The following is a 20,997-nucleotide window of genomic DNA, read 5'->3' on the forward strand; positions in this document are numbered from 1 at the left end:
CATGCAACACTAAAACTCCTAACTACATCAGTAATCCATATATAATTCTCATTTCAACATGTATCCAAAGACCATTCCAATTAATTCATCAATTTCCTCTCATAAAAACCAAGAACCAAAAAGCTCAACAAACTTAATCTTTAAAATTATTCAACACAACAACACAAATACAATCATTTAGCAAATATTTTAATAACAATCAATAAAGAGTGAGGTTCTAACTTTCCTTACCTCGAAATTTGAGAGAAAATAAGAGAAGGAAGAAGAAAATGACCTCCTCCGGGAAGTTTCAAAGTTTCTATCTCTAAATTTTCTCTCTCTAAATTTCTTAGGAAGTAAACTTATATATAAAACTCAAATCTTAAAGAAAATCTAATATACCGTATCCTACCAGATCAAGCTTGACCTTTATTTAAAGAAATTTTTAAACTACTAAAACTCATAAAAATTCTTAAATTTCTGAAAATTTTCAACAATTAAATAACTAATTATCACAACACAAAATAATTTAATAAAATTAATAATTATTAAGAAAATGCAAAGTGTTACAATTTACTATATGATAATCTATTTTTTTAATGGCTTGTAAATATTATCATTTGTTATAAAATATGTGTTTAACTTAGTTTGTAAATTAAATTCCATATCGATGAACTTAATTAAGATTGAGTTATGGTTTTAAAAGTAAATTAAAAATGAATTATTTTTCATTTTATTATCCTTACTTATAATAAAATAAATAAAATAATTTTTTAATACAGAATTAGAAAAAAATATTAAAATTTTTTTTTACTAAAAATAAAATAGTTCTTTTTAGTAGAAAATTTTAAAAATTTTAATTTATATCCAAACATGGTCTTATACATTAAATATAATTAACGACTTATTTAACAATGGGTCAACCATCATCCGAATAAAACCGAAAACAATTTATTTCTTGGATAAAAACATCACATGAGAAAGTAAAGGCTTAATTAAAACTTTTGGCAGAGGGCATCCTTTTGTACACAACTAATCTATCTATTATTAATTAATTAATAAATTTGTCCAAATACAACTTCAAAACTCAAAGGTCAGGCAAAGCATCTTATTATTGTGAATATACAAAAATAATATGATTACCTTTTCAATTTTTTTTTATAGTATTTTAGATAATTTTAGATTATTATTAATTAAAATTAAAGTTTTATTTCCACCAACTTGAAGAAAATACTGGTATTAACTGTTAAATTTAATATCCAATAATTATTTATATCATGTAAATTTAATAAATTCAACTATATATTTAATGATATTATACTTGTAATTATGTCAAATTTCAAATAATTTGAATTTTGTTAAATATATTATTTAACAATTAATATTTACATGTATTTTGAATATCATTTTATATAAATAAAATAATATAATAAATTATCAAATAATTTTAGAATTAGATGAAATTTTATATATATATTTAATCTAATTAGTAATATTATTTGATACAATAAGAGGTTGAATTTACTTAGATAGATTTTTTTTCTTTCTTAAAAAAAAAGAGAAAAATACATAGTAAGGACTTTCCGACAATTGATGGTGTTCATCATCGAGATAACATTAAAGGTCATAACTAAGGCGAATATAAGAACTACATATATATATATATATATATATATATATATATATATATATATATATATATATATATATATATATATATATATATATATATTTATTGCAGTCTATTGGTGATGGATACAATTGGAAGAAACTTAATAAAACAGAAATGAAGCAAAGATGAAAAGAACAAACGAAAATAAGCTAAACAAATTAAAGCCATAGTGTACAACGATGAATATATATATATATATAACGTTGCTGCAAGGCTCTTTGCATGGTTCATTGAAGGTTAATTGCGGGGATGGGTGTTATCTGGGTTGGACGTTCCAGTGGCAACCTTTGCAACATCCATGGCTGATGCTTCGGGCTTCTTATTGGAGTACAATACCAAGTAACCTAACACAGTGATGGCTGCAAACCCTCCAATCGCCATTCTCATCGGACTCATTGGCATTTTCTTACGTTGGTGAAGTACATCTGTCGAATGTTGCTGAGTAGTAGAAGAAGAAGAACCCTCTTTCATTGCTTCAGCTTTTGCCATCTTTGCTCCAACCAGTTAATTATGACTTTCACTATTGCCAAATCTATGCAAGTATGTTACAATTATATATGTAGTCTAGTTTGGTAGGTTATGGTGTAAATGAAAAGAAAGAGGAGAATGTGGTAAGAAGGATTAGAAGGCGAAAAACAATGTGTTGTTTGCAAGTGGAGTCTTTGCCATTTGACACGTTCTCTGCTTGACCTTCAAAATTGATTAGTTTCAGACTCTGCTAACTGCCAAGGTCAAGGACATGATATCCACAATTTCATTATTGTCACACCTTAATTTTCTGACAAGGTGAGCTAGGAACATTCAAGCACGGCAACTTTTAAGTCAAATTAAAAACTTTATATGTTGTTAAACAATATTAGTTTTCTCATTATTTATATCAAAACAAAACCCTAAATTTCACATTAACTAAAGTCTAAAGATATATATAGCCATATAATGTGTATAAACGAGGCACAATTATAATCTTTCAAAACATTAAATTATTTATCTAATAAGAAAATTTAATTGGAAAAGACAACTCACCTTTAATTGTCTCAAATCTCTCGCGAGCAGATTAGTTTTGATAAATAACCGGAAATATTGTTTACAATTACGTGTGTTGCCAAAAATAAATGAAAGTATTAATAAAAAAGCTTTTTTTAATAGTATTTAGTATTTGATCTAGTTTAATGACAACAATACTATTAATTGTCGTGTTTTTTCCATTGTAATTAAAAAGTCCCCGTGCAATATATAGATAGCAGAACTCCAAAAATTGTAAACCGGCCAAGAGGATTAATACTGGATTGGATCCTTCTAAAACATAATGCATTTAGCAGGGTAAATCATGTACGTAAGTGGAAATTATTATTTTAATATATAATGCGAAATGGTAAAATACAGAAATAATTAAGAAGAGGAGAACTTATTTGGCAACAATGACTTTGGAACAGGCAATGCACATGCATTTATATCCAAATGACTTATTCAATCTCAAAATTACCAAGACCGGGCATTGGAATTAAAGGGTGCAATCGTACGTTCTCACTTGAAACAACCTTTTTTCCCATCAAAGGAAAACCTTTCAAACTTAAAAACAAAAATGATAACCAAAATGCTTGACCTAGCTAGTTAACCTCATATGTTGCATATAATCATGTACAAAGAACATGTTTAGATATAAATTTAAAATTATATTTTAAAATTTCTCTATATAAAAATATTCTTTATTTTTAATAGAGAAATTTTTAAAAGATATTTTTAACTTATATCTAATCAAGCTCAAAGACATTAATACGCAAATACACAATACTCTCAAGATACTAATACCACCACTCCCATCAACATCATAACTCCCATGAATCCACCACCTGATTTACAAGTAACACCTTGATTATTTGGAAGCGGTGAAGGTGAAGGTGAAGGTGACGGTGATGGGGAAAGCAAAAGTGGTAATGGTGATGGTGATGGAGATGGAGAATGAAACTTCTTTTTGGTTTTGTTGTTAGACACGATATGCACAACCAGCTTTAACCCCATCTGGCAATGACTTTTATTTCCACTTATGAAGTGTTTGAATCCAGATTTGTTAAGTACGACCTTGGTGCTGCCATCGTTGAATACCACGTGTCCTTGCCCCACCGTGTTGCACCTTTCGTAGTCCGTGTTATTCACTACATGCACTGATTCTGTTCTCTCGTCGTAGTTAAAAACTGTATCCGCATACAACAACAAAAATTGAAGAGACAGAAAACACAAACAATGCAACCAAGAAATAAAAGCTCATACGCTTAACAGGTTAGAATCTAAAATCCATGGTACGTCAAGATCACGTACGTGGTACATATAATTAATTTAGTGTATAAATATAGTTGAGACTTGAGAGTATTGGCATTTCTGTATATGTATATAGGACATAAGGAAAAGAAAGGAACGAAATGGAGTTATTACTGAGAGTATCGCCGATTTTGAATTGGTGAGTGTTGGCCCAGTGATTGAGTGAATGTGAATCTGAGGATGAGAGAGGAACCTTCCAGGAATTATCACTGCCTCCAACCACATATTCTTTGGCTTCATAGCAGCATATTAAGAGCCACATTGAGATTAGCATCACCAAAAATGGAGATGCATTGTTTGCTAAACATAAAGCCATTTTGATTAAATAACAGCGGCAGCAGTAGTAATAGAAATATATAGAAGGTGAAAATAATGTGAAATATGCAAAGCAATAGAGTGGGTTTTGGGTTTCCAGTTAATAAATAGGGTATGTTGTGAATGACAGCCACTTGGCAATTGGCAGCAGCATAACATTTTCGCAAAGTGGCGAGCCAATGTGCACCATTTTTAAGGGAAAAGCACCTTTTCGATACCTTTAAGGATGAAACTAAGCACATAAATTTGATTAAAAGATATAAATGACTATTAATTAATCTAATTGAATTCCCAAAGTCAAATGAGCTTATTTTTAACTTTGTACGATCTTATATGAAAATTTTGTCGGAAAAGCCAAAAAGGATATTTGATAAATAAAAAAAAATCAATTGATGAAAATATATAATTTATGGTCTTTTATAAATTTAATTTTTTGGTTATTATATTATTGATGCAAAGTATCTATTGGATCTATCGATAATTAATTTTCGTCAGAGGTTTTTTTTTAATCACTTTTATTTTATCACAATACTCAAATTCGAGATTTTATTTAAAGGAATCAAACTCAGAACTACTCAATCTATCAACTTATTGATTCATTTTATCTTATTTTACTAAGCTTTACTAAAAAAAATATTAGTTATCTTATTATTGTATTCAAAGTTATAAAGATCTCATTTGATTGAGATATGGTAAACAAGTTTGAACTTAGAATCTGGTACACATAACTAGTGTAAAAAGAGGATTTCATAATGTACTTTCTATGTCAAGTCTTATATATCTACATAACATCAAAAGTGATGTGATGACATACTTGTAAATATGTCAAAATATTCTATGATAGATGTTGACTTATTTAGTTTGTGCTCCAATGTTTCATCTTCTTCTCCATGGATAATGTGAGAAACAATTTTCGACGACTCCTTTGTGCACGCTAGTAACTCTTTTGACGGTCACCACAATGAAAATGTTCGAACGACCACTTTTCCCTCTTTTCTCCTTCAAAGCTTTCTTCCATGATTTTTAGGGTTTGTGGTGGATAATATGCGCAATATTTTGAATGTGGGCTTGCTCATTATCCATTTGGTCATTTTGGGTTTGCTCATTGATTATCTGTTTGCTCATTTTGAGTTTGCTCAGTGTGTGTGGTTCCGTTGGGCATGCATAATGATATAGATGGTAATAACATTAGTCAATTTTGATAGTTGACAAAATTATAAATAATTTTAAGTTTGTTGAAACGTAAAAATTTAAAAAAAAAAGTACTACATTAGGCAATTTATATGAAATACTTTTAAATTAATTGAGATATAAATTTAGAATTAAAAAATATGTTAGGTACTTATATATACAATATTACATATTAATTTAAATATCTTTTAGGTACCCATAATATTAGATCTTTATTATTATAATTAGTAAATTTATGTTAATATAATCAAATACAAATTGTTAGTTATGGAGTTTGAAAAGATATACAATGTTATACAATTAATGTATAAGCACTGTATTAAATTTTGAATTCTCCATTTGTATAGTTTGAAAAGATATATAGTTTTATAGTTTTTTATATATATATATATATATATATATATATAGAGAGAGAGAGAGAGAGAGAGAGAGAGATGTTAAGTCTCGTTTTAAATTTGATAAGAATTTGGTTAATTGCATTTCTTATTGTTGTTTGGGTGCATACTTGTTTGTAATGAATCTAATGTCACCATTTTCATTTTGTGTAATTAGAGACTAACGCGAAATGCTACCGATTTTTTCAAATTTAATGTATGAGATTTTACCTTTATGTATTAATTAATCAAGTATAAAAAAAAAATCATCTTTCTGAATGAGTAGGGTTACACCTTGTATTTAAAAATGAGATTAACATGGTTTATGTCAGATGAATGTATTGATGGATTGAAACTGGATGAGTTGTTTATGCACAAGTGTTGAATATGAGAGTGAAGTGGAAGAGTTTTTTTAATTTGCATAAAGGAATGTTACAAACAATTATGAAAGGTTGTACTATCCTTGTGTGAATGATTTCAATTTGCAAATGCAGTTAATAAATATTATACAAAATCTTGTTTTGTTTGATGAATTTCTCAAAAACTACACAATATGGGACATGACATGGTGAATTGTTAGATATGATGCATGTACAGGTGCGTCAAACACAAAAAGAATAAGTCGGTTTAGAGATATAGACGATTGGTTGAGGACATGATTCATGGCTTAATTCTTTCAAATGTGCACATGTGTATGATAATTTGTGCAGTGATACAGAGAAACCTTTGCATCTAGACTGCTCAAATTTTACATGGGTATCCATGATGTTAAGATTGTTTAGTCTTAAGGAAAAAAATGGATGGACTAATAAAAACCTCACAAGATTGCTAGAGTTGTTAAGTGAAATGCTTCCCAAAAGTAACACTTTTCTGACACATAATTATGATGCAAATAAGATTTGTGTCCGATGGATATGGGCTATAAAAAATTTCATGCATGTTCCAATGATTGCGTTTTGTACATAAAAGAGTTTGATAACTTACATGAGTGTCCATAGTATGGGGTATCATAACCAACTTGAAGGAAGATGACTTTAAAAATGGGGTGAGCAAGGGTCTTCCTACGAAGGTATTGTGGTATTTTCCTATTGGTTCAATATTGGAACAATTATTCCAAGATTAGGAACAAAGACATTAAGCTAAAGTAATATTTGATTGACCAATTTAGACTAGGAAAAAAAGAGGTGTACTTAGCACCTTATTTGAATGGATAATACTTGTATTATATTTTATTTTAAGTTTATAGTAACTTAATTTGACTTTTAACAATATTAAAAAATGAAATGTACATTGACAGCTCCTTGTTATTATTATGAAGCAATTTCTTGTAGTTCTTTTATGTTCATTACACAAGAAAGCTAGTAGTAGGTTTCCTAGTAGATACCTAATTGACTCATAAATATCTATTTGCAATCTTTATGGATTTTTTAAATAATTTAATAAAATAAATAATAATTTTATTCTTTAACTATTTTCGATTTATCATTCATTTTCCTAGGTTTTTAGATGTAAGCTTGAGCTTGTGGGAGCTTCCTCTGGTAGCTTGGAAGAAGCTTCAATATATTACGTGATAAGCATATGCTCACTATCATTATCGACAACATTAAGGAGTCATAGAGAGAGGTAATATATTTTTAAATCAAATTAATTAATTACTTTAAATAATTATATAATAGTTTTAATAATCGACTAATGTTTAACTTATCTCTATTTTGAATTTATTGTATGTATTCATTCAAAAATTCAACTCCACTTGCCTATGAAAACATGGAAGATATTCGCAAAATATTGACATCTTCTTTTCTTGAGTCAATTTGATGGTTAATTTATGTTTTTGTATATTATTTTAGTTCTTTTTTATAAATATACTAGTTTACTTTAGATTTATTGTTATTTGATAACATTGGTACATTGTTATAGTAATTGTTCATTATTATTAATTAATGACAATTATTATTAATTTTAGATTTATTGTTAACTATCTTAGTTTGCTATGTAGTTTAGTTTATACATTGTTTTAATTTAAATCATAGATATTATATTTCATATAGGTTTGTATTGAATTGAATATCAATATACTATTTTGATATGTCTGTAATATATTTTTATTATGGAGGTTTGGACAAATTCAAAAAATGAATAGGATATTAAAAAAAAGTATATATTTTATGATAGATTTAACCATACTCGTTATAGAATGTGTATCTTCTATGATGGGTGTGACTTTACTTGTCATAGAATATGTAATTCTATGATAGTTATGGTCAAATCCATCATAAAATGTACACTTTGTATGACAAATGTGTTATCATAGAATGTTGGTGTCAAGATGATTAAATTATCACATTTCATATCTCTACTATAATCGACATTAGCCATCCAACATAAAAATGTCACCTATTTACCCATTATAGAATATGCAAATATTCTATATCATCAAAATCTATATCCTTTCTCAAGTTGACATAAAACACCTCAATTACATTAGTATATTATTCTACCCCTTCACTACTAGAACAAACCTGGATGTTATATACTCTAAGGTAATTACATATTCGAACTTTGATGTTGATGTTCATATACTATTTTTGGATTAATTTCCTCAACAAACGTTTGAGGTATTGATTAAAATATTTAATAAATAAAAAAAATCTATTAAAAACTATGACTTCGAATGCCTTAATAAATTTGATTTGTACATTTTTCAATAAAAGTTTATTATTTTTTAATTTCTTACTAATGTCTTTAACAAATAAATTTTTTAGAAAAATTATTTGTCAAACTTTCTTTTTTTTCTTTTTCTTTTTTTACTTGTTTGAATAAGTTTCATACTTCATAGAATAGTTTATCAAAATAAACTTTTTGTAATTTATTTTAGTAAGCTTCATCATTAACTCATAAATAAGTTCTCATTTAATTTTTTTTTGGTAAAATAAGTTCTCATTTAATAAGAACTTACCAAATAACTAATTAATTAAATTATTTGCTAAAATATGCTCAAAATTTTATTAAATAGTTGTATTTAATTATTTACTCAAATTCATTACCACAAAAGATTCATTTTGTAAAGTGAAGTGCTAACTAACATGTTATATAAAATTGCATGCCAAACTCTTTATTAAGGGAGTCACGACTCGGTATAAATTATACTGTATTCATAAAAATAAAAATAAAAATAAAAATAAAAAAAAACGTAAAAAGTATATTGGCTATATTTCTAAACGAACATGCGATATATCTGTTCATTTTTTGAGGGGTTAATTGTTTTTTCGTTACATAGTAGAGGCAGCAAGTGTTCGTCTTTGTGACATTCGTAAATGCCACATGCTAATAATTATTTTTGTAAAGAGTTTTCTGTGTGTCATATTACACATTGATTGTATCTTTTATATGCATAATTTTAACATTCAACAAAAAAGTATTATAATCTTAATTTAATTAAAATAAACATACTAACAGTAAGGCACTAACATAACAAGCACTTGGATACTTCTCCCATGGTTGAGGGTAGACTGGGGCGTGGACTTTTTTTTAATGATAAATCAATAATTCAATTGATTTTCGATTAAGCCTTGCCTAGACACTTTAGAAATTATTACTTTCTTAATAACAAAACACATTTATAATGCAATACTTTATTACTCAAACTGTGTTAATTGTGATAGTTTGATAGGGTTTTTTGCTCATTGAACTATTTTTTTTTAATTAGAGATTTATAATCTAAAATAAAGTAAAGATAAAGTCTAGGCAAATTTAGACCATAATAAGAGACTATCATATCATATCATATCTTATTTAAGTTGGGCCAACTTTTTTTTCCTTGAGTTCTATCTCCGTGGAATTTATGTTTATTAGTAAAGAAAAAAGACAGTTGGTACCTCTTAATTTTTTTAAATTATATAAATAAAATAAAAAAGATAAATTAAATAAAGTGGTTGTAAATAGTTATTTAGAAATGGAGTGATGGTTCATTAAAAACAGAGACAAGAAACAATTATATACTATATATCTCTTTATAATAAGAATATATAAGAATGTCATGTTTGCTTTTGATAATTTAGAGAAATAAATCTTAATCGAACCTATATTTTTCCATTAGATACAATTTACTCGTGGTAAAACTACATATACGATCGATGGCCTTTTATCATCCACAAACAGTATGAGATTCAATGTAGGGAAGAAGCATATGGTGCAAGGTTAGATTAGTTAATCTATGCAATCGGTAACAAGTGTTTTAAATATTTAAATTATATTATAATTAAAATTTATGATTAATAATATTTTAAATATAAAATATATTCAATTGTATAATAAATAATTTATATTGTAATGAAATTTTATTTCTAATTATTGATAAATTTTTTAAAAATATTGAAATTTAATTTAAAATTAAAATAAGTGAAAGATTAAAAAAATTCTTAAATATATTCTTGTTAAAGAAAATCAATTAAAGGCATTGAATATATAATTTTCTGTCATTTCAAAATAATTATAATTAACATATAGATACAAACATTTTAGATTTAAATATATTTTTAGTTTCTCAAATTTAAAGTACATTTATTTTTAGTTTATCAAATTTAAAATTAATCTTTTTAATCTTTATAAATTTTCAAAAAAATCTGATTTTAATTTTTATACTTAAATTTTATTAAAAAATTTATCAAATACTATTATATAAGATATATTTATTAGTATTTTTAAATATAATATAAACTTAATTGATATTATATAACTGTTTTAATCTATTAATATGAGAAATTAATATAAAATTTTTAAAAAATTAAAAAATTAAAAATAGTAATTTTAAATTTGAGAGAAAAAATACTAAAACATATTTAAATTAACTTATAATATAAATTATTTATTATAAGTTTAAAATATAATTTTAGATGTTCGAATCATCTTATAAATTATTAAAGTAACACGCCAAACACATAAACTTAAAATTGCCATCTTTCGCACGATTAAAGGCCGAACTAAATCTCATAGCTCTAATTTTTACCACCAACATGTAACATTGAAACATCCCCATATCCAAATATAGTCAAAACCATTGAATCCTAAACAAGGATGCATGGTCCTCTATTCCAATATGCAATTATGCATAAAATAAATACAAGGTTCATAACAGGGAAGTAACTTCTGAAGACTGTAAACTGAGATAAGATAACAAATCATAGTACTTTGTACAGTCTCAAAACCATTAAACTCTTGACTACAGCTACAGCAATAACTGCAATATTTAGCTGAATACGGCCAGCTGTATCAAGTATCAACTAGAATCACATCTGAACCATTACGTGAAGCTTCTTGAATTGCTTCTTTTGTTATAATATATAGCAGGATCTTTTTCATAACCATTCTCAAATATAGGAATCTGAAAAACGAAATTATAACATGTTTCCAGTAATGATTAATGATCATGATATGAAGTGCAAATATATATGTGTGTGTGCATGCCCACATTAATTTCATTCTTTAGATCTTCTCCATTTTCCTGTTGATTATTGATATTTTAAATCCTTTTACAAGAAAAGTTAATCTGGAAATAAAACATTAATTAGCATAAACAATGCATGCATATATAACTATTCAAACTCAACAATCCAAAGAAAAATATGTTACTCACCTAGCTATTCAAAATAACAATAACATACGTTTTTGTTTTGTATGTGAAGGGAAGATCCTCTCCACCCCTCATTATTTCTAAACTTACTCAGCAGTCAGGACAAGCATATGCTTAAATCTGTCTTATATATATACAATCAACCAAAAACAAAGCTAAGAATCTTCTAGTGCAAGATATATATGTAATGTAATTAAAAGGTTTGCCCCATAATATTCTGCCAGAAACTCATGCGGTGGACATCGCAAGTTTTAGGGATCCACAGTTAGGCATTTTCGAAATTTCAACTTCTCAAAGTCAAAGCCTACTTAAGTACTCAAATATGCCTTCTATGTACTTTCTTAAACATAAAATAAAAAATAAAGAAAAAAATACAATATGTTTGACATGTATTTAGATCTTGAAACACTATGATCAATGATCAAACTAGTGATGAAATTAGAATAGACGAGTATTATATAAACAGGGTTATAGATTCAAGTTTTTATGGATAAAAAAAAGTGAATTAGTTAAGTCTCGAATTTTATGTTTGTATAAAAATTTACAAAATTTTGTTGGTCTCTTTTTTATTTAACGAACTTCGATTATAATTTTGTATTTTTAATATATAAATTTTAACTAATAATAAAAATATATTAAAAAATGTATTACAAAGTGTATTATTACTTCTCTTATTAATGGATTCTTTTTTCTTTTTCATTACGATTGGATAATTAAATTTCTTTTGATGACGAGCACCAATAAGTATAAGAGATAATCACTTATACACTGTCAGTGTAAAAAAATTTTACACTAGCAACCAATCATATTTTTTAATAGTGTCATGTCACTAATAAAAGTAAATGATATAGTATTGTTAAAAGATATGATTAGTTGTCAGGGAAAAAAAATTTACACTGACAGTGTATAAGTTATTAATTCTAAGTATAATAACACACTCTTTATTATTGGATCCTCCCAAGCTGATAGAAGATTGACCATATATGACTCAATTTATTGATCTTACGTAGCTTCTTCACACTATGATTCTTGAAGCTAAACGGTTGTTGACCTTCCTAAGTTCATGGACGATTAACCATGTTTTGGCTTATTAACTTTTAGTACGTTTAAATGAGGAATTTTACAAATTTAAGGAATTTTAAATTCTTGATACTTGAATCACTTTAATTTCAATTTCTATCATTCTTAAAATATTTTATTTGAATAAGTCAATTCAAATTTCTCAAATTTTAAATTGTTAGTTTGAATATGACAATTTGATTCCACCATGGTAAAATTAATTTTAAAAATATATTTATATGTTGAAATTCTTAAATTAAATTTTATAAAAATAAATATTAGCTAATTTTTAAATATTTAATAATTTTAAAAATTAATATTAGATAATATTTAATAATTTTAAAAATATTTTTAAATATTCAATAATTAAAAACATGAAGAAATAAGAGATAAGATAAAATATATAAGTGAAATAAGAAGAAAAAAATATGAGGAATTTCAAATTCTTACTTTTTTTTGGAGAATTTGAAATTCTACTATAGGAATTTCACAAATGTTTGAATTTCAAATTCCTTATAAATTTTTCATCCAAACAAGGTATTTCACCTCAAAAAATTTAAAATTCTTCAAATAAATGAATTACTCCATTTAAATTCCTCATCCAAACACACTATAAAGATAATTCAGCTGAGATATTGATTGTTGACTGGTCTAATATCGATCCACTTATAATTGAGCTATAATTTTGAGTCTTAATAGACAAAAATCAATTTGAATTAATACGAACGAAAGATAATATGAAACTATTATATAAGGATGAAATTAGATGAGGACAATTATAGGTTTTTCATCTATAATCTTACATTTATGATAAAACTACTCTAGATTTTATACCAGAACAGTTATCATTGGGTAAAAAAAACATTTGGTGATTCTTAGTTTTTTAAAAATAAAAAATACAAGAAAGAAATGACCAATATCATATAATGTATGTGACTATTTGTAAAGTGAAATTTTCATAATAACAAATAGTAATTTATGAAATAGTTATAAAAGTAAAATTGGACAAAATATATGTACACAAAAAAGTCATATCCCATCATTATAGTTATAGATATATTTTATTAGTTAAAATTTATTAACATTATAAGTGAGGTCATTAAATAAAAACGAAACTCATACAGTTTTTAATAAATTTTTGTTAATAAAAAATTAATTTCTATATATTAAATATAAATTTTTATTGTGCAAGAATATTAAAATGTCATCTATAACATATAATATTTTAAAACAAACTAATTCATGTATATTAAATATGAATTGTTATCTTACTCAAGAATATTTTTAGGAGGAATTATAAGAGTATTTTTAACATTTTTTTAATTTAATTTTTATTTATCATAATTATGTATGAATTAAATATTAATATTTTAAATTAAATTATCAATAAATAAAAATAAAATTTTCTAAAATATAAATTATTTATCATAAAATTTTAAATTAATTTATATATTTTAAAATATTTATTTCTACAAATTTTAAATATAATTTATATATTTAAATATATTATTTATTTATATATAATTTATTATAAATTTTAATAATATATAATTTAACTTAAGTTGCTTCAAAAAAAAATAATTTAACTTAAGTTATATATGCTAAAATATTAGTTACTCTTAACGAGAATGGTTCAGGGGAAGCACAAAATATCGGATCTGAATTCTCTGACTTTGGGAAAATAAAGTTATGGTAACTTAATACATCTCAACCGTTAAATGTATAAAAATAAATCAAATTGTGACACGTGTACAATATATATTTTAACTTAAATGTACACGTGTCACAATCTGATCATTTATTACAAATCTAACGGTTGAAATGTATTAAGTTACCCTAACTTTTCCTCCACAAAGTCAGGGAATCCATTTCCCAAAATATCCCCTTTCTTATAGTTATACTTTCTATCATACATGCATGCGAATGTCGAGGGAAATTAACCAACCAACAGGATATGAAATGAAAAAAACACAAAAGTTCATTTATCTGTGGTCAAAAAATTCTTAAAAATGCATCTGATTAATATATTTTTGCCAAGTTTTAAACTCAATTATAATTGTTTTGAAAAATGTTTTAAATTGTACTGGTAATTATTTAAATCCCTCTGGGCATTGGTTAAGGCACGTGGAACTGGATTAATTTGTTGGCTATCTTTTCACGAAAGGGACAGACAGTAGTGGAATCAATTTTTGCAACATGTGTGTGGTCATAAATGACTGTGAAAATGAGTGTGATTTGACAGCTACATATCGTTTCTGTGAATCTTTAAGACAGAACCTTGTTGCTTAATTGTTGGTCCCATTTTTTTTTTTAAATGAATGGATGAAGCTTGTTGCTTAGAGTGTATTTGGGAGCCATTATTTAGGGTGGATAAGAAGAGAAGATAGATGATTTATAGAGAATTGGAAAAAGTTAGGTTATTTAGAGAGAGTGATTTGTGAAAATTTAAGATCAGATAAAGGTAGATCCCATGGAGGAAAAAGAATATCCTCTAAAAGGAGGGAATTTTGTTAGGAATTTAAGAAAAATAAAATTTTATATATTCTATTAAATAATAATTAAATATAATAAAAATGTAATTTTAAATTATTAATTTCTTACTTAATTCTACTTTATTAAATAATTATAAATTTTACTTTATTTTTTTATCAAATCAATTCTTACATATTTTTTTTTCACTTTTTTAATTCTTATATCTCTCTCAAATAAAATATTAATAACTGAGAAGTTATAAGATTGGTATGATAATTTAGAGGGAGGAATATAGGATTAATTAGAATAATAAGAAGAATATAAATTTAAATTTTTTTATTATTATGATATTAAAAAATTGTATTTTTTGCCAATTAATATTATAATTTGTGACGGCTAAAAATCATCACAAATTTTATTTTTACACCAAAATTAACCACTAGATGGGCTGTCATTTATTGACAATCAAAAATCGTGAGAAAGTGTATTTTTAATTATTTTATTTTATGTATTATTACGGTTTAAAAATTGTTAGAAAGTGTATTTTCAATTTATTTTATTCTTGTATTATTGTCAGTTTAAAATGGTTAAAAAATATATTCTCAATCTATTTTATGATGATTTAAAATTTCAGAATATTAATCGAGCAAAATCAATTTTTTTTAATCTGCATAATAAACTGCATTCAATCTAATATAATCCACTAATTCTATTCAAAATAGAAAAATTATATCTGACACATAAACATCTGGTACCAAATCAAATAAATATTTGTTCACTATACTATAAAGTGTTGTACCCTAGATCTAAACCTGCCCAGATTAGAAATATAAATACCTGAAACAAAGGCAAACTACTGGGAAAAGGAAACAACATTTCTATAAAGCTTTGTCTGATCATGTGAGTAGAGGTATTCAGATTCACCAAAATGAAAGTCAAAAGAATAATTTGTTCCTCAACTTGTTCACAGAGTTTTTCTCCCCAAAAACAGTGGTACCCCTTTTTGCATTAAAGTACAACAAAATCGTGACAAAGGTGCTAAAAACAACCATGAGATATTGTCAAATAAAATATGTGAGAAACAAAGATCTTATATTGATTTGTAAATGTAAAAACTTACAAAATTAAAATGTAAGTTTATAATATATTTAAGATACAAAATATCAAAAACAAGTTTATAATAAAATTATCTTAATCTAAAAATTTACAAAATTCATAAATATTTTTGTGATTATTTTAATTTTAGATATTTTTTAAATTCAAAAAAGTGTTTTCAACCAGAATTATCTTCTAAGTTACCATCATATTTCATTCAATTTTTATTTTATTTTATATTTTTTATACTTTGATTGACTATAATTAAATTACACATATGTTTTAAATTTGGTAAAATTTTAGTAAATTTTTAAATCAATTTTGTATCTCTAAATCATTTTAAATTCTATTTCTAATTATTTATATGTTTAAATGAGATTTACAATGAAATCGAAAACTTTTTTTTTCATATATTATCTAGTTCTTAAAATAGAAAAAAATATTAAAGAAACAAAATTCCTTAATTAAGAGACTCTTTTGATAAATGATAATAGTTATGAATGTCATTGTTATTTCTCATTTGGTAGTTTTTTTTTATCCATTTCTTTTACAATATTCTTCTTACTAAAATGAGATTGATCTTGTATCTAAGCAAAATCTTCAAAATAGAAAAATAACAAATTAACAAACTTATATATAAAAGGTTAGAGTTATGAAGGGCTATTATCCAATAAAAAAAATACATTATTTTAGTTTGATTTAGAATATAATGAAAGAAAACATTGATATTTGTTGATCATTTGATACTCTCAATAATTTCATAAATTTTCTTGTCAATGAGTCTATGTTTGGAACTAAATTATGAATTATTAGAAAAAAATCATCCAAGTTATAATATACATAAATTTTATGATTGTCGTGATCTAAAATTCAAGAAAATACCATAATAATCCTCACATTGAGAAGCATAAAAGAACAAAACTAATTATAAATATATACTCAATTTAAAAAAAAAAAAAAAAAAAAAGCACATTGAATGAGGCTATTGCTACCAACAGGAAGCAAAGGTCACTCAGAAAATTACGATAGGGGCCTTAAATGCAAGCTCACTCTTGAAAATGGTTGTGAAAACGATAATGAATTGATATCCATGGTAATTTACACATCTACCAGAGTTAACTTGTTCCTTATGATGGCCCGCTTGTGTCAACTACACAATTCACATGTATTATCAACTTACTAATCTGCACTTATGTAAAAAGATATCTTCTAAAAGTAAAATATGTTTTTCTTTTTCTTTTACACATTATATCCTTTTTAAATAAGTATTTGTATACATACATAGTTGTATTAAATATTAAAAAAAATGTTGTTCATAAATTGTAGTTTTACTATATAACAAAACATAAACAAAAATAGGCATTTGTGTGTCTTTTCATCATTTTGTGGCATATGTTATATATATATATATATATATATATATATATATATATATATATATATATATATATATATATATATATATATATATATTTTGCTTCCACGTTAATGAAATCATATTTTTAATTAATCATTTAATAGAAATTTGTTTTGATTGTTAATTGTTTTTTTTAAATTAGCGTAAATAAAATGAGATATTTATATATTTACAATAAAATACTTACAAAGTATTAATTAAAATGATTTGGTTAGATATATATATATTTTTAATTTTTTATAATTTCACTCACTTTACCTTTTAATTTTTATAATTTAAAATACTTTTTTTTTTAGTTTTTATACTTATATTTTTTAATCTTTTTAATTTTAATAATTTAAGATAAATTTTTTAGTTCATATATTTATAATTTTTTAATATTTTAGTTTCAGTAAATTTTTTTAACGTATGTTAAATTTTTAGTCTCGTATTTTTAATTAATTATTTAATAAAAATTTCTGTTGATTGTTAATTGATTTTTTTAGTTAGCGTAAACAAAATGAGATATTTAATTATACATTTACTATAAAATAGTAATAGATTATTAATTAAAATAACTTAGTTAAAATATTTTTTGATCTTTACAATTTCATTTACTTTATCTTTTAGTCCCTATAGTTTAAAATAATTTTTTTAGTTAATATATTTATCTTTTTCAATTTTTTTGACCTTTATAATTTAAGATTAACTTTTTTTGGTTCATATAATAACAATTTTTTTTTAATTATTTTAGTCATTGTTGTTAAGTTTTTGTTCTTGTAATATTATCTCTTTTATATTGACGTGACATGAATATAAATTTAATCTTATATGTTTAAATGTCAAATTTATTTTAACTTTAAATTAAGTCTTTCAGCGATTTGTGTCTCTTTATATTTTTATATGTGACATTCATTATTTGACACATTTTTTTACATAATTAAAGAACTCTACGATACCAACACAAAATAGATAATATTAAAAAAATTAATTATAAAAAATTAAAAAATTAAAAATTATAAATATAAAAAATAAAAGAATCTATCTTAAATTATAGACATTAAAAAAGATAAATATATATATATATATATATAAACTAAAAATGTCTATATTAAACTATAAAAAATAAATTTTAAGTCCTTTGGTATTAAATTGATGGTAGGGATGATAAATTTTAAGCACGCATAACTTTTATGAACAGTAGAATGAGTAAAATTGATTTGCCTTTGGTCCTTTGGTATTAAATGACGGAATTGGGAAAAATAATTGTGTCTTGGATCGACTTTGCACCATTGATGATTCTTACAGCATCAACTATTTAAGTCTCCAACAAAAATGAGGCGACAAGAACTTGCGTTTTCTTGTGAGCCCTCAATATGTGGTTATGAATTGAATGGGATGGAGACGCCTGCAACCCTGTCTTATATGTCAAGGAATCAAACACTCCCTCCCTCCATTAAAGGTCACAACTAATGCAATCCCACCTCCCTCAAAATATTATTAGATAATTTTCAATCACATAATCTTTAATTACATAATTATGAATCATATAGTTTCTTATTACTTTTTATATATTATATAAAGCATAGTCAAGACCATAATAAACACTTAATATTTTGGACTACTTACTTTTTAGTCTTATATGTCTCTTTCCTTCCAAGTATGACTACAAGCTTGAGGGTGAATATATAAAACTATAATATATATATATATCTTAAGCATGTGCTTAAAAGTTTCATTTTCAAATCCGAATGTATCAAAACTACTATAATCTAGATCTATTTAAAATAAACTCCTATCATTTATACATATACATATCAAGTCTAACAATATTAAGCGTGAAATAATGTATTTAGAAAAATTCAAGTCCTATTTATTCTAAAATATTAAAAATGATCATTCATTATTTATCAATATATTAAGTTCAATAATATTGAGCGTAATGATATATTATATGTGAAAACTCAAGTTTCACACTAACTAGAGATAAGACCAACAAAAAATATGAAAAATGAGAAACAATTCTCACCTTACAAACTTGTTTTACAAGATTGAATTAGACTCAATCTCACTTTTTAAGTATAACTAATTAGCGATTATTGATTATTGTTAGGTCTATTATTCCACCAACATATGTCTATTCACATAAATTTCATGTTTGGTTATCAGTGTGATGAAAATGTGTTGATCAACTAATGATATGACCAATATAGTTTATATAAATGGAGAGTCAATAATTTTTATCTTATAAATTAATTTTATAAAATTGAATTAGATTCATATTCTACTTTGTAAGACCTTAAATTAATCTCTCTATCTTGAAAAATTAATTTTCAAATTTCATCATATATATATATATATATATATATATATTTATTGGACAATTGAATAAAATATACACATATAAAATACTCATCAAAATTAAAAGAGATAACAAAAATTATCTCAATGCATAAAATATTTTCAAATGTATAGCAATATTAATTAAATTAAAATTAATTGATTCAAGACAACAATATATGCATTAGTTATATAGCTGGCTCGAAGAAGGTTGAAGCTGAATATAAAGACATTGCTAAGCTAGCTCATGTTACGTAATCTTCCGATCCAAGTTTTTAATTTGATTGTATCTAAGTCAAACATAAGAATAAAGAAACTATACCTTTTAGTTTGACCGAATGATGCTAATATTAAGGATCGTCCAGTGTGTGCTGTCTCTAGTTTTTAGTGTTGATTTTAATATTTTAGTCAAATGCAAGGCCAGGCGGAGCCGGCTAAATTGGGTAGATCATTGCACAATGCACATGCATGCTTCCAAAATTAATATCCCCAACAAAAAAAATAAATAAATATTCATGTATATATGTATGAACTTTTTAGAAATAATTACAAAAATAAATAGTAATTTTTTTAATTACATAAATAAAACACATAAGTCATTAACATAAATGATTCAATAGTTGTATTTCTTAACTAAGGATCAAAATAATTTGATTCTTGACTTGAGAATAAAGTCACAACTTAAAATATCACTTTATTTTTGTAAAAATTGATCCAATAAAAAGAAATTATATCTTTTTATGCCATTTATATATAATTTCAACTTAATTTGTAATGAGAGGTATGAGTGATTTGAGATAAGAGAGACGGATAGAGAAATCAATGCATTGAATGGAAGGAATTAGTATATAATTCGGGACCACGTGGTCTTATTTAACAACATAAAATTAACTGCTATTAATTAAAGTTTTCTCCCAAACTGAAAAAATTGATTACGTGCTGTTTCAAAACTAACTGAAAATATTTTCTCATGTTATTATGGATGTTTTGCTTCCTTTAATTGTTTGTTCTCATCAGCCACGGGGTATCTGATCAAAGTTTCAGTCATGCTTTCTAGAAAACACGCACTCTCTCTCTCCATCCCAACTTGGCATGCAAGTTGTCTGTAGTAATGCCATAACATAGCCAAGTCCACCCTACGAGTACCTTATAATTG

At 24.9% G+C, this 20,997-nt stretch overlaps 1 protein-coding gene and 1 long non-coding RNA gene across 2 annotated transcripts; both read right to left on the reverse strand.

Moving 5' to 3' along the window:
- Nucleotides 1–1,728: 1,728 nt before the first annotated feature.
- LOC109810219 (early nodulin-55-1) lies at nucleotides 1,729–4,372 on the reverse strand. Its single transcript, XM_020373628.3, has 2 exons — nucleotides 4,082–4,372; nucleotides 1,729–3,843 (listed from the first exon to the last, which is right to left on the reverse strand). Exons 1-2 carry the CDS (start codon nucleotides 4,281–4,283, stop codon nucleotides 3,446–3,448), a joined length of 600 nt encoding a protein of 199 aa, XP_020229217.1. The 5' UTR covers nucleotides 4,284–4,372; the 3' UTR covers nucleotides 1,729–3,445.
- A 6,512-nt stretch (nucleotides 4,373–10,884) lies between these two features.
- On the reverse strand, nucleotides 10,885–11,832 carry LOC145957774 (uncharacterized). The gene is made up of 2 exons (XR_014433775.1): nucleotides 11,483–11,832; nucleotides 10,885–11,230 (listed from the first exon to the last, which is right to left on the reverse strand). It is a non-coding gene; the product is annotated as an uncharacterized LOC145957774 (long non-coding RNA).
- Nucleotides 11,833–20,997: the final 9,165 nt, after the last annotated feature.

Source organism: Cajanus cajan, chromosome 5 (genome assembly GCF_000230855.2).
Source record: "Cajanus cajan strain Asha chromosome 5, NIPB_CcT2T_4, whole genome shotgun sequence".
In the NCBI taxonomy this organism is placed as follows: Eukaryota; Viridiplantae; Streptophyta; class Magnoliopsida; order Fabales; family Fabaceae; genus Cajanus; species Cajanus cajan.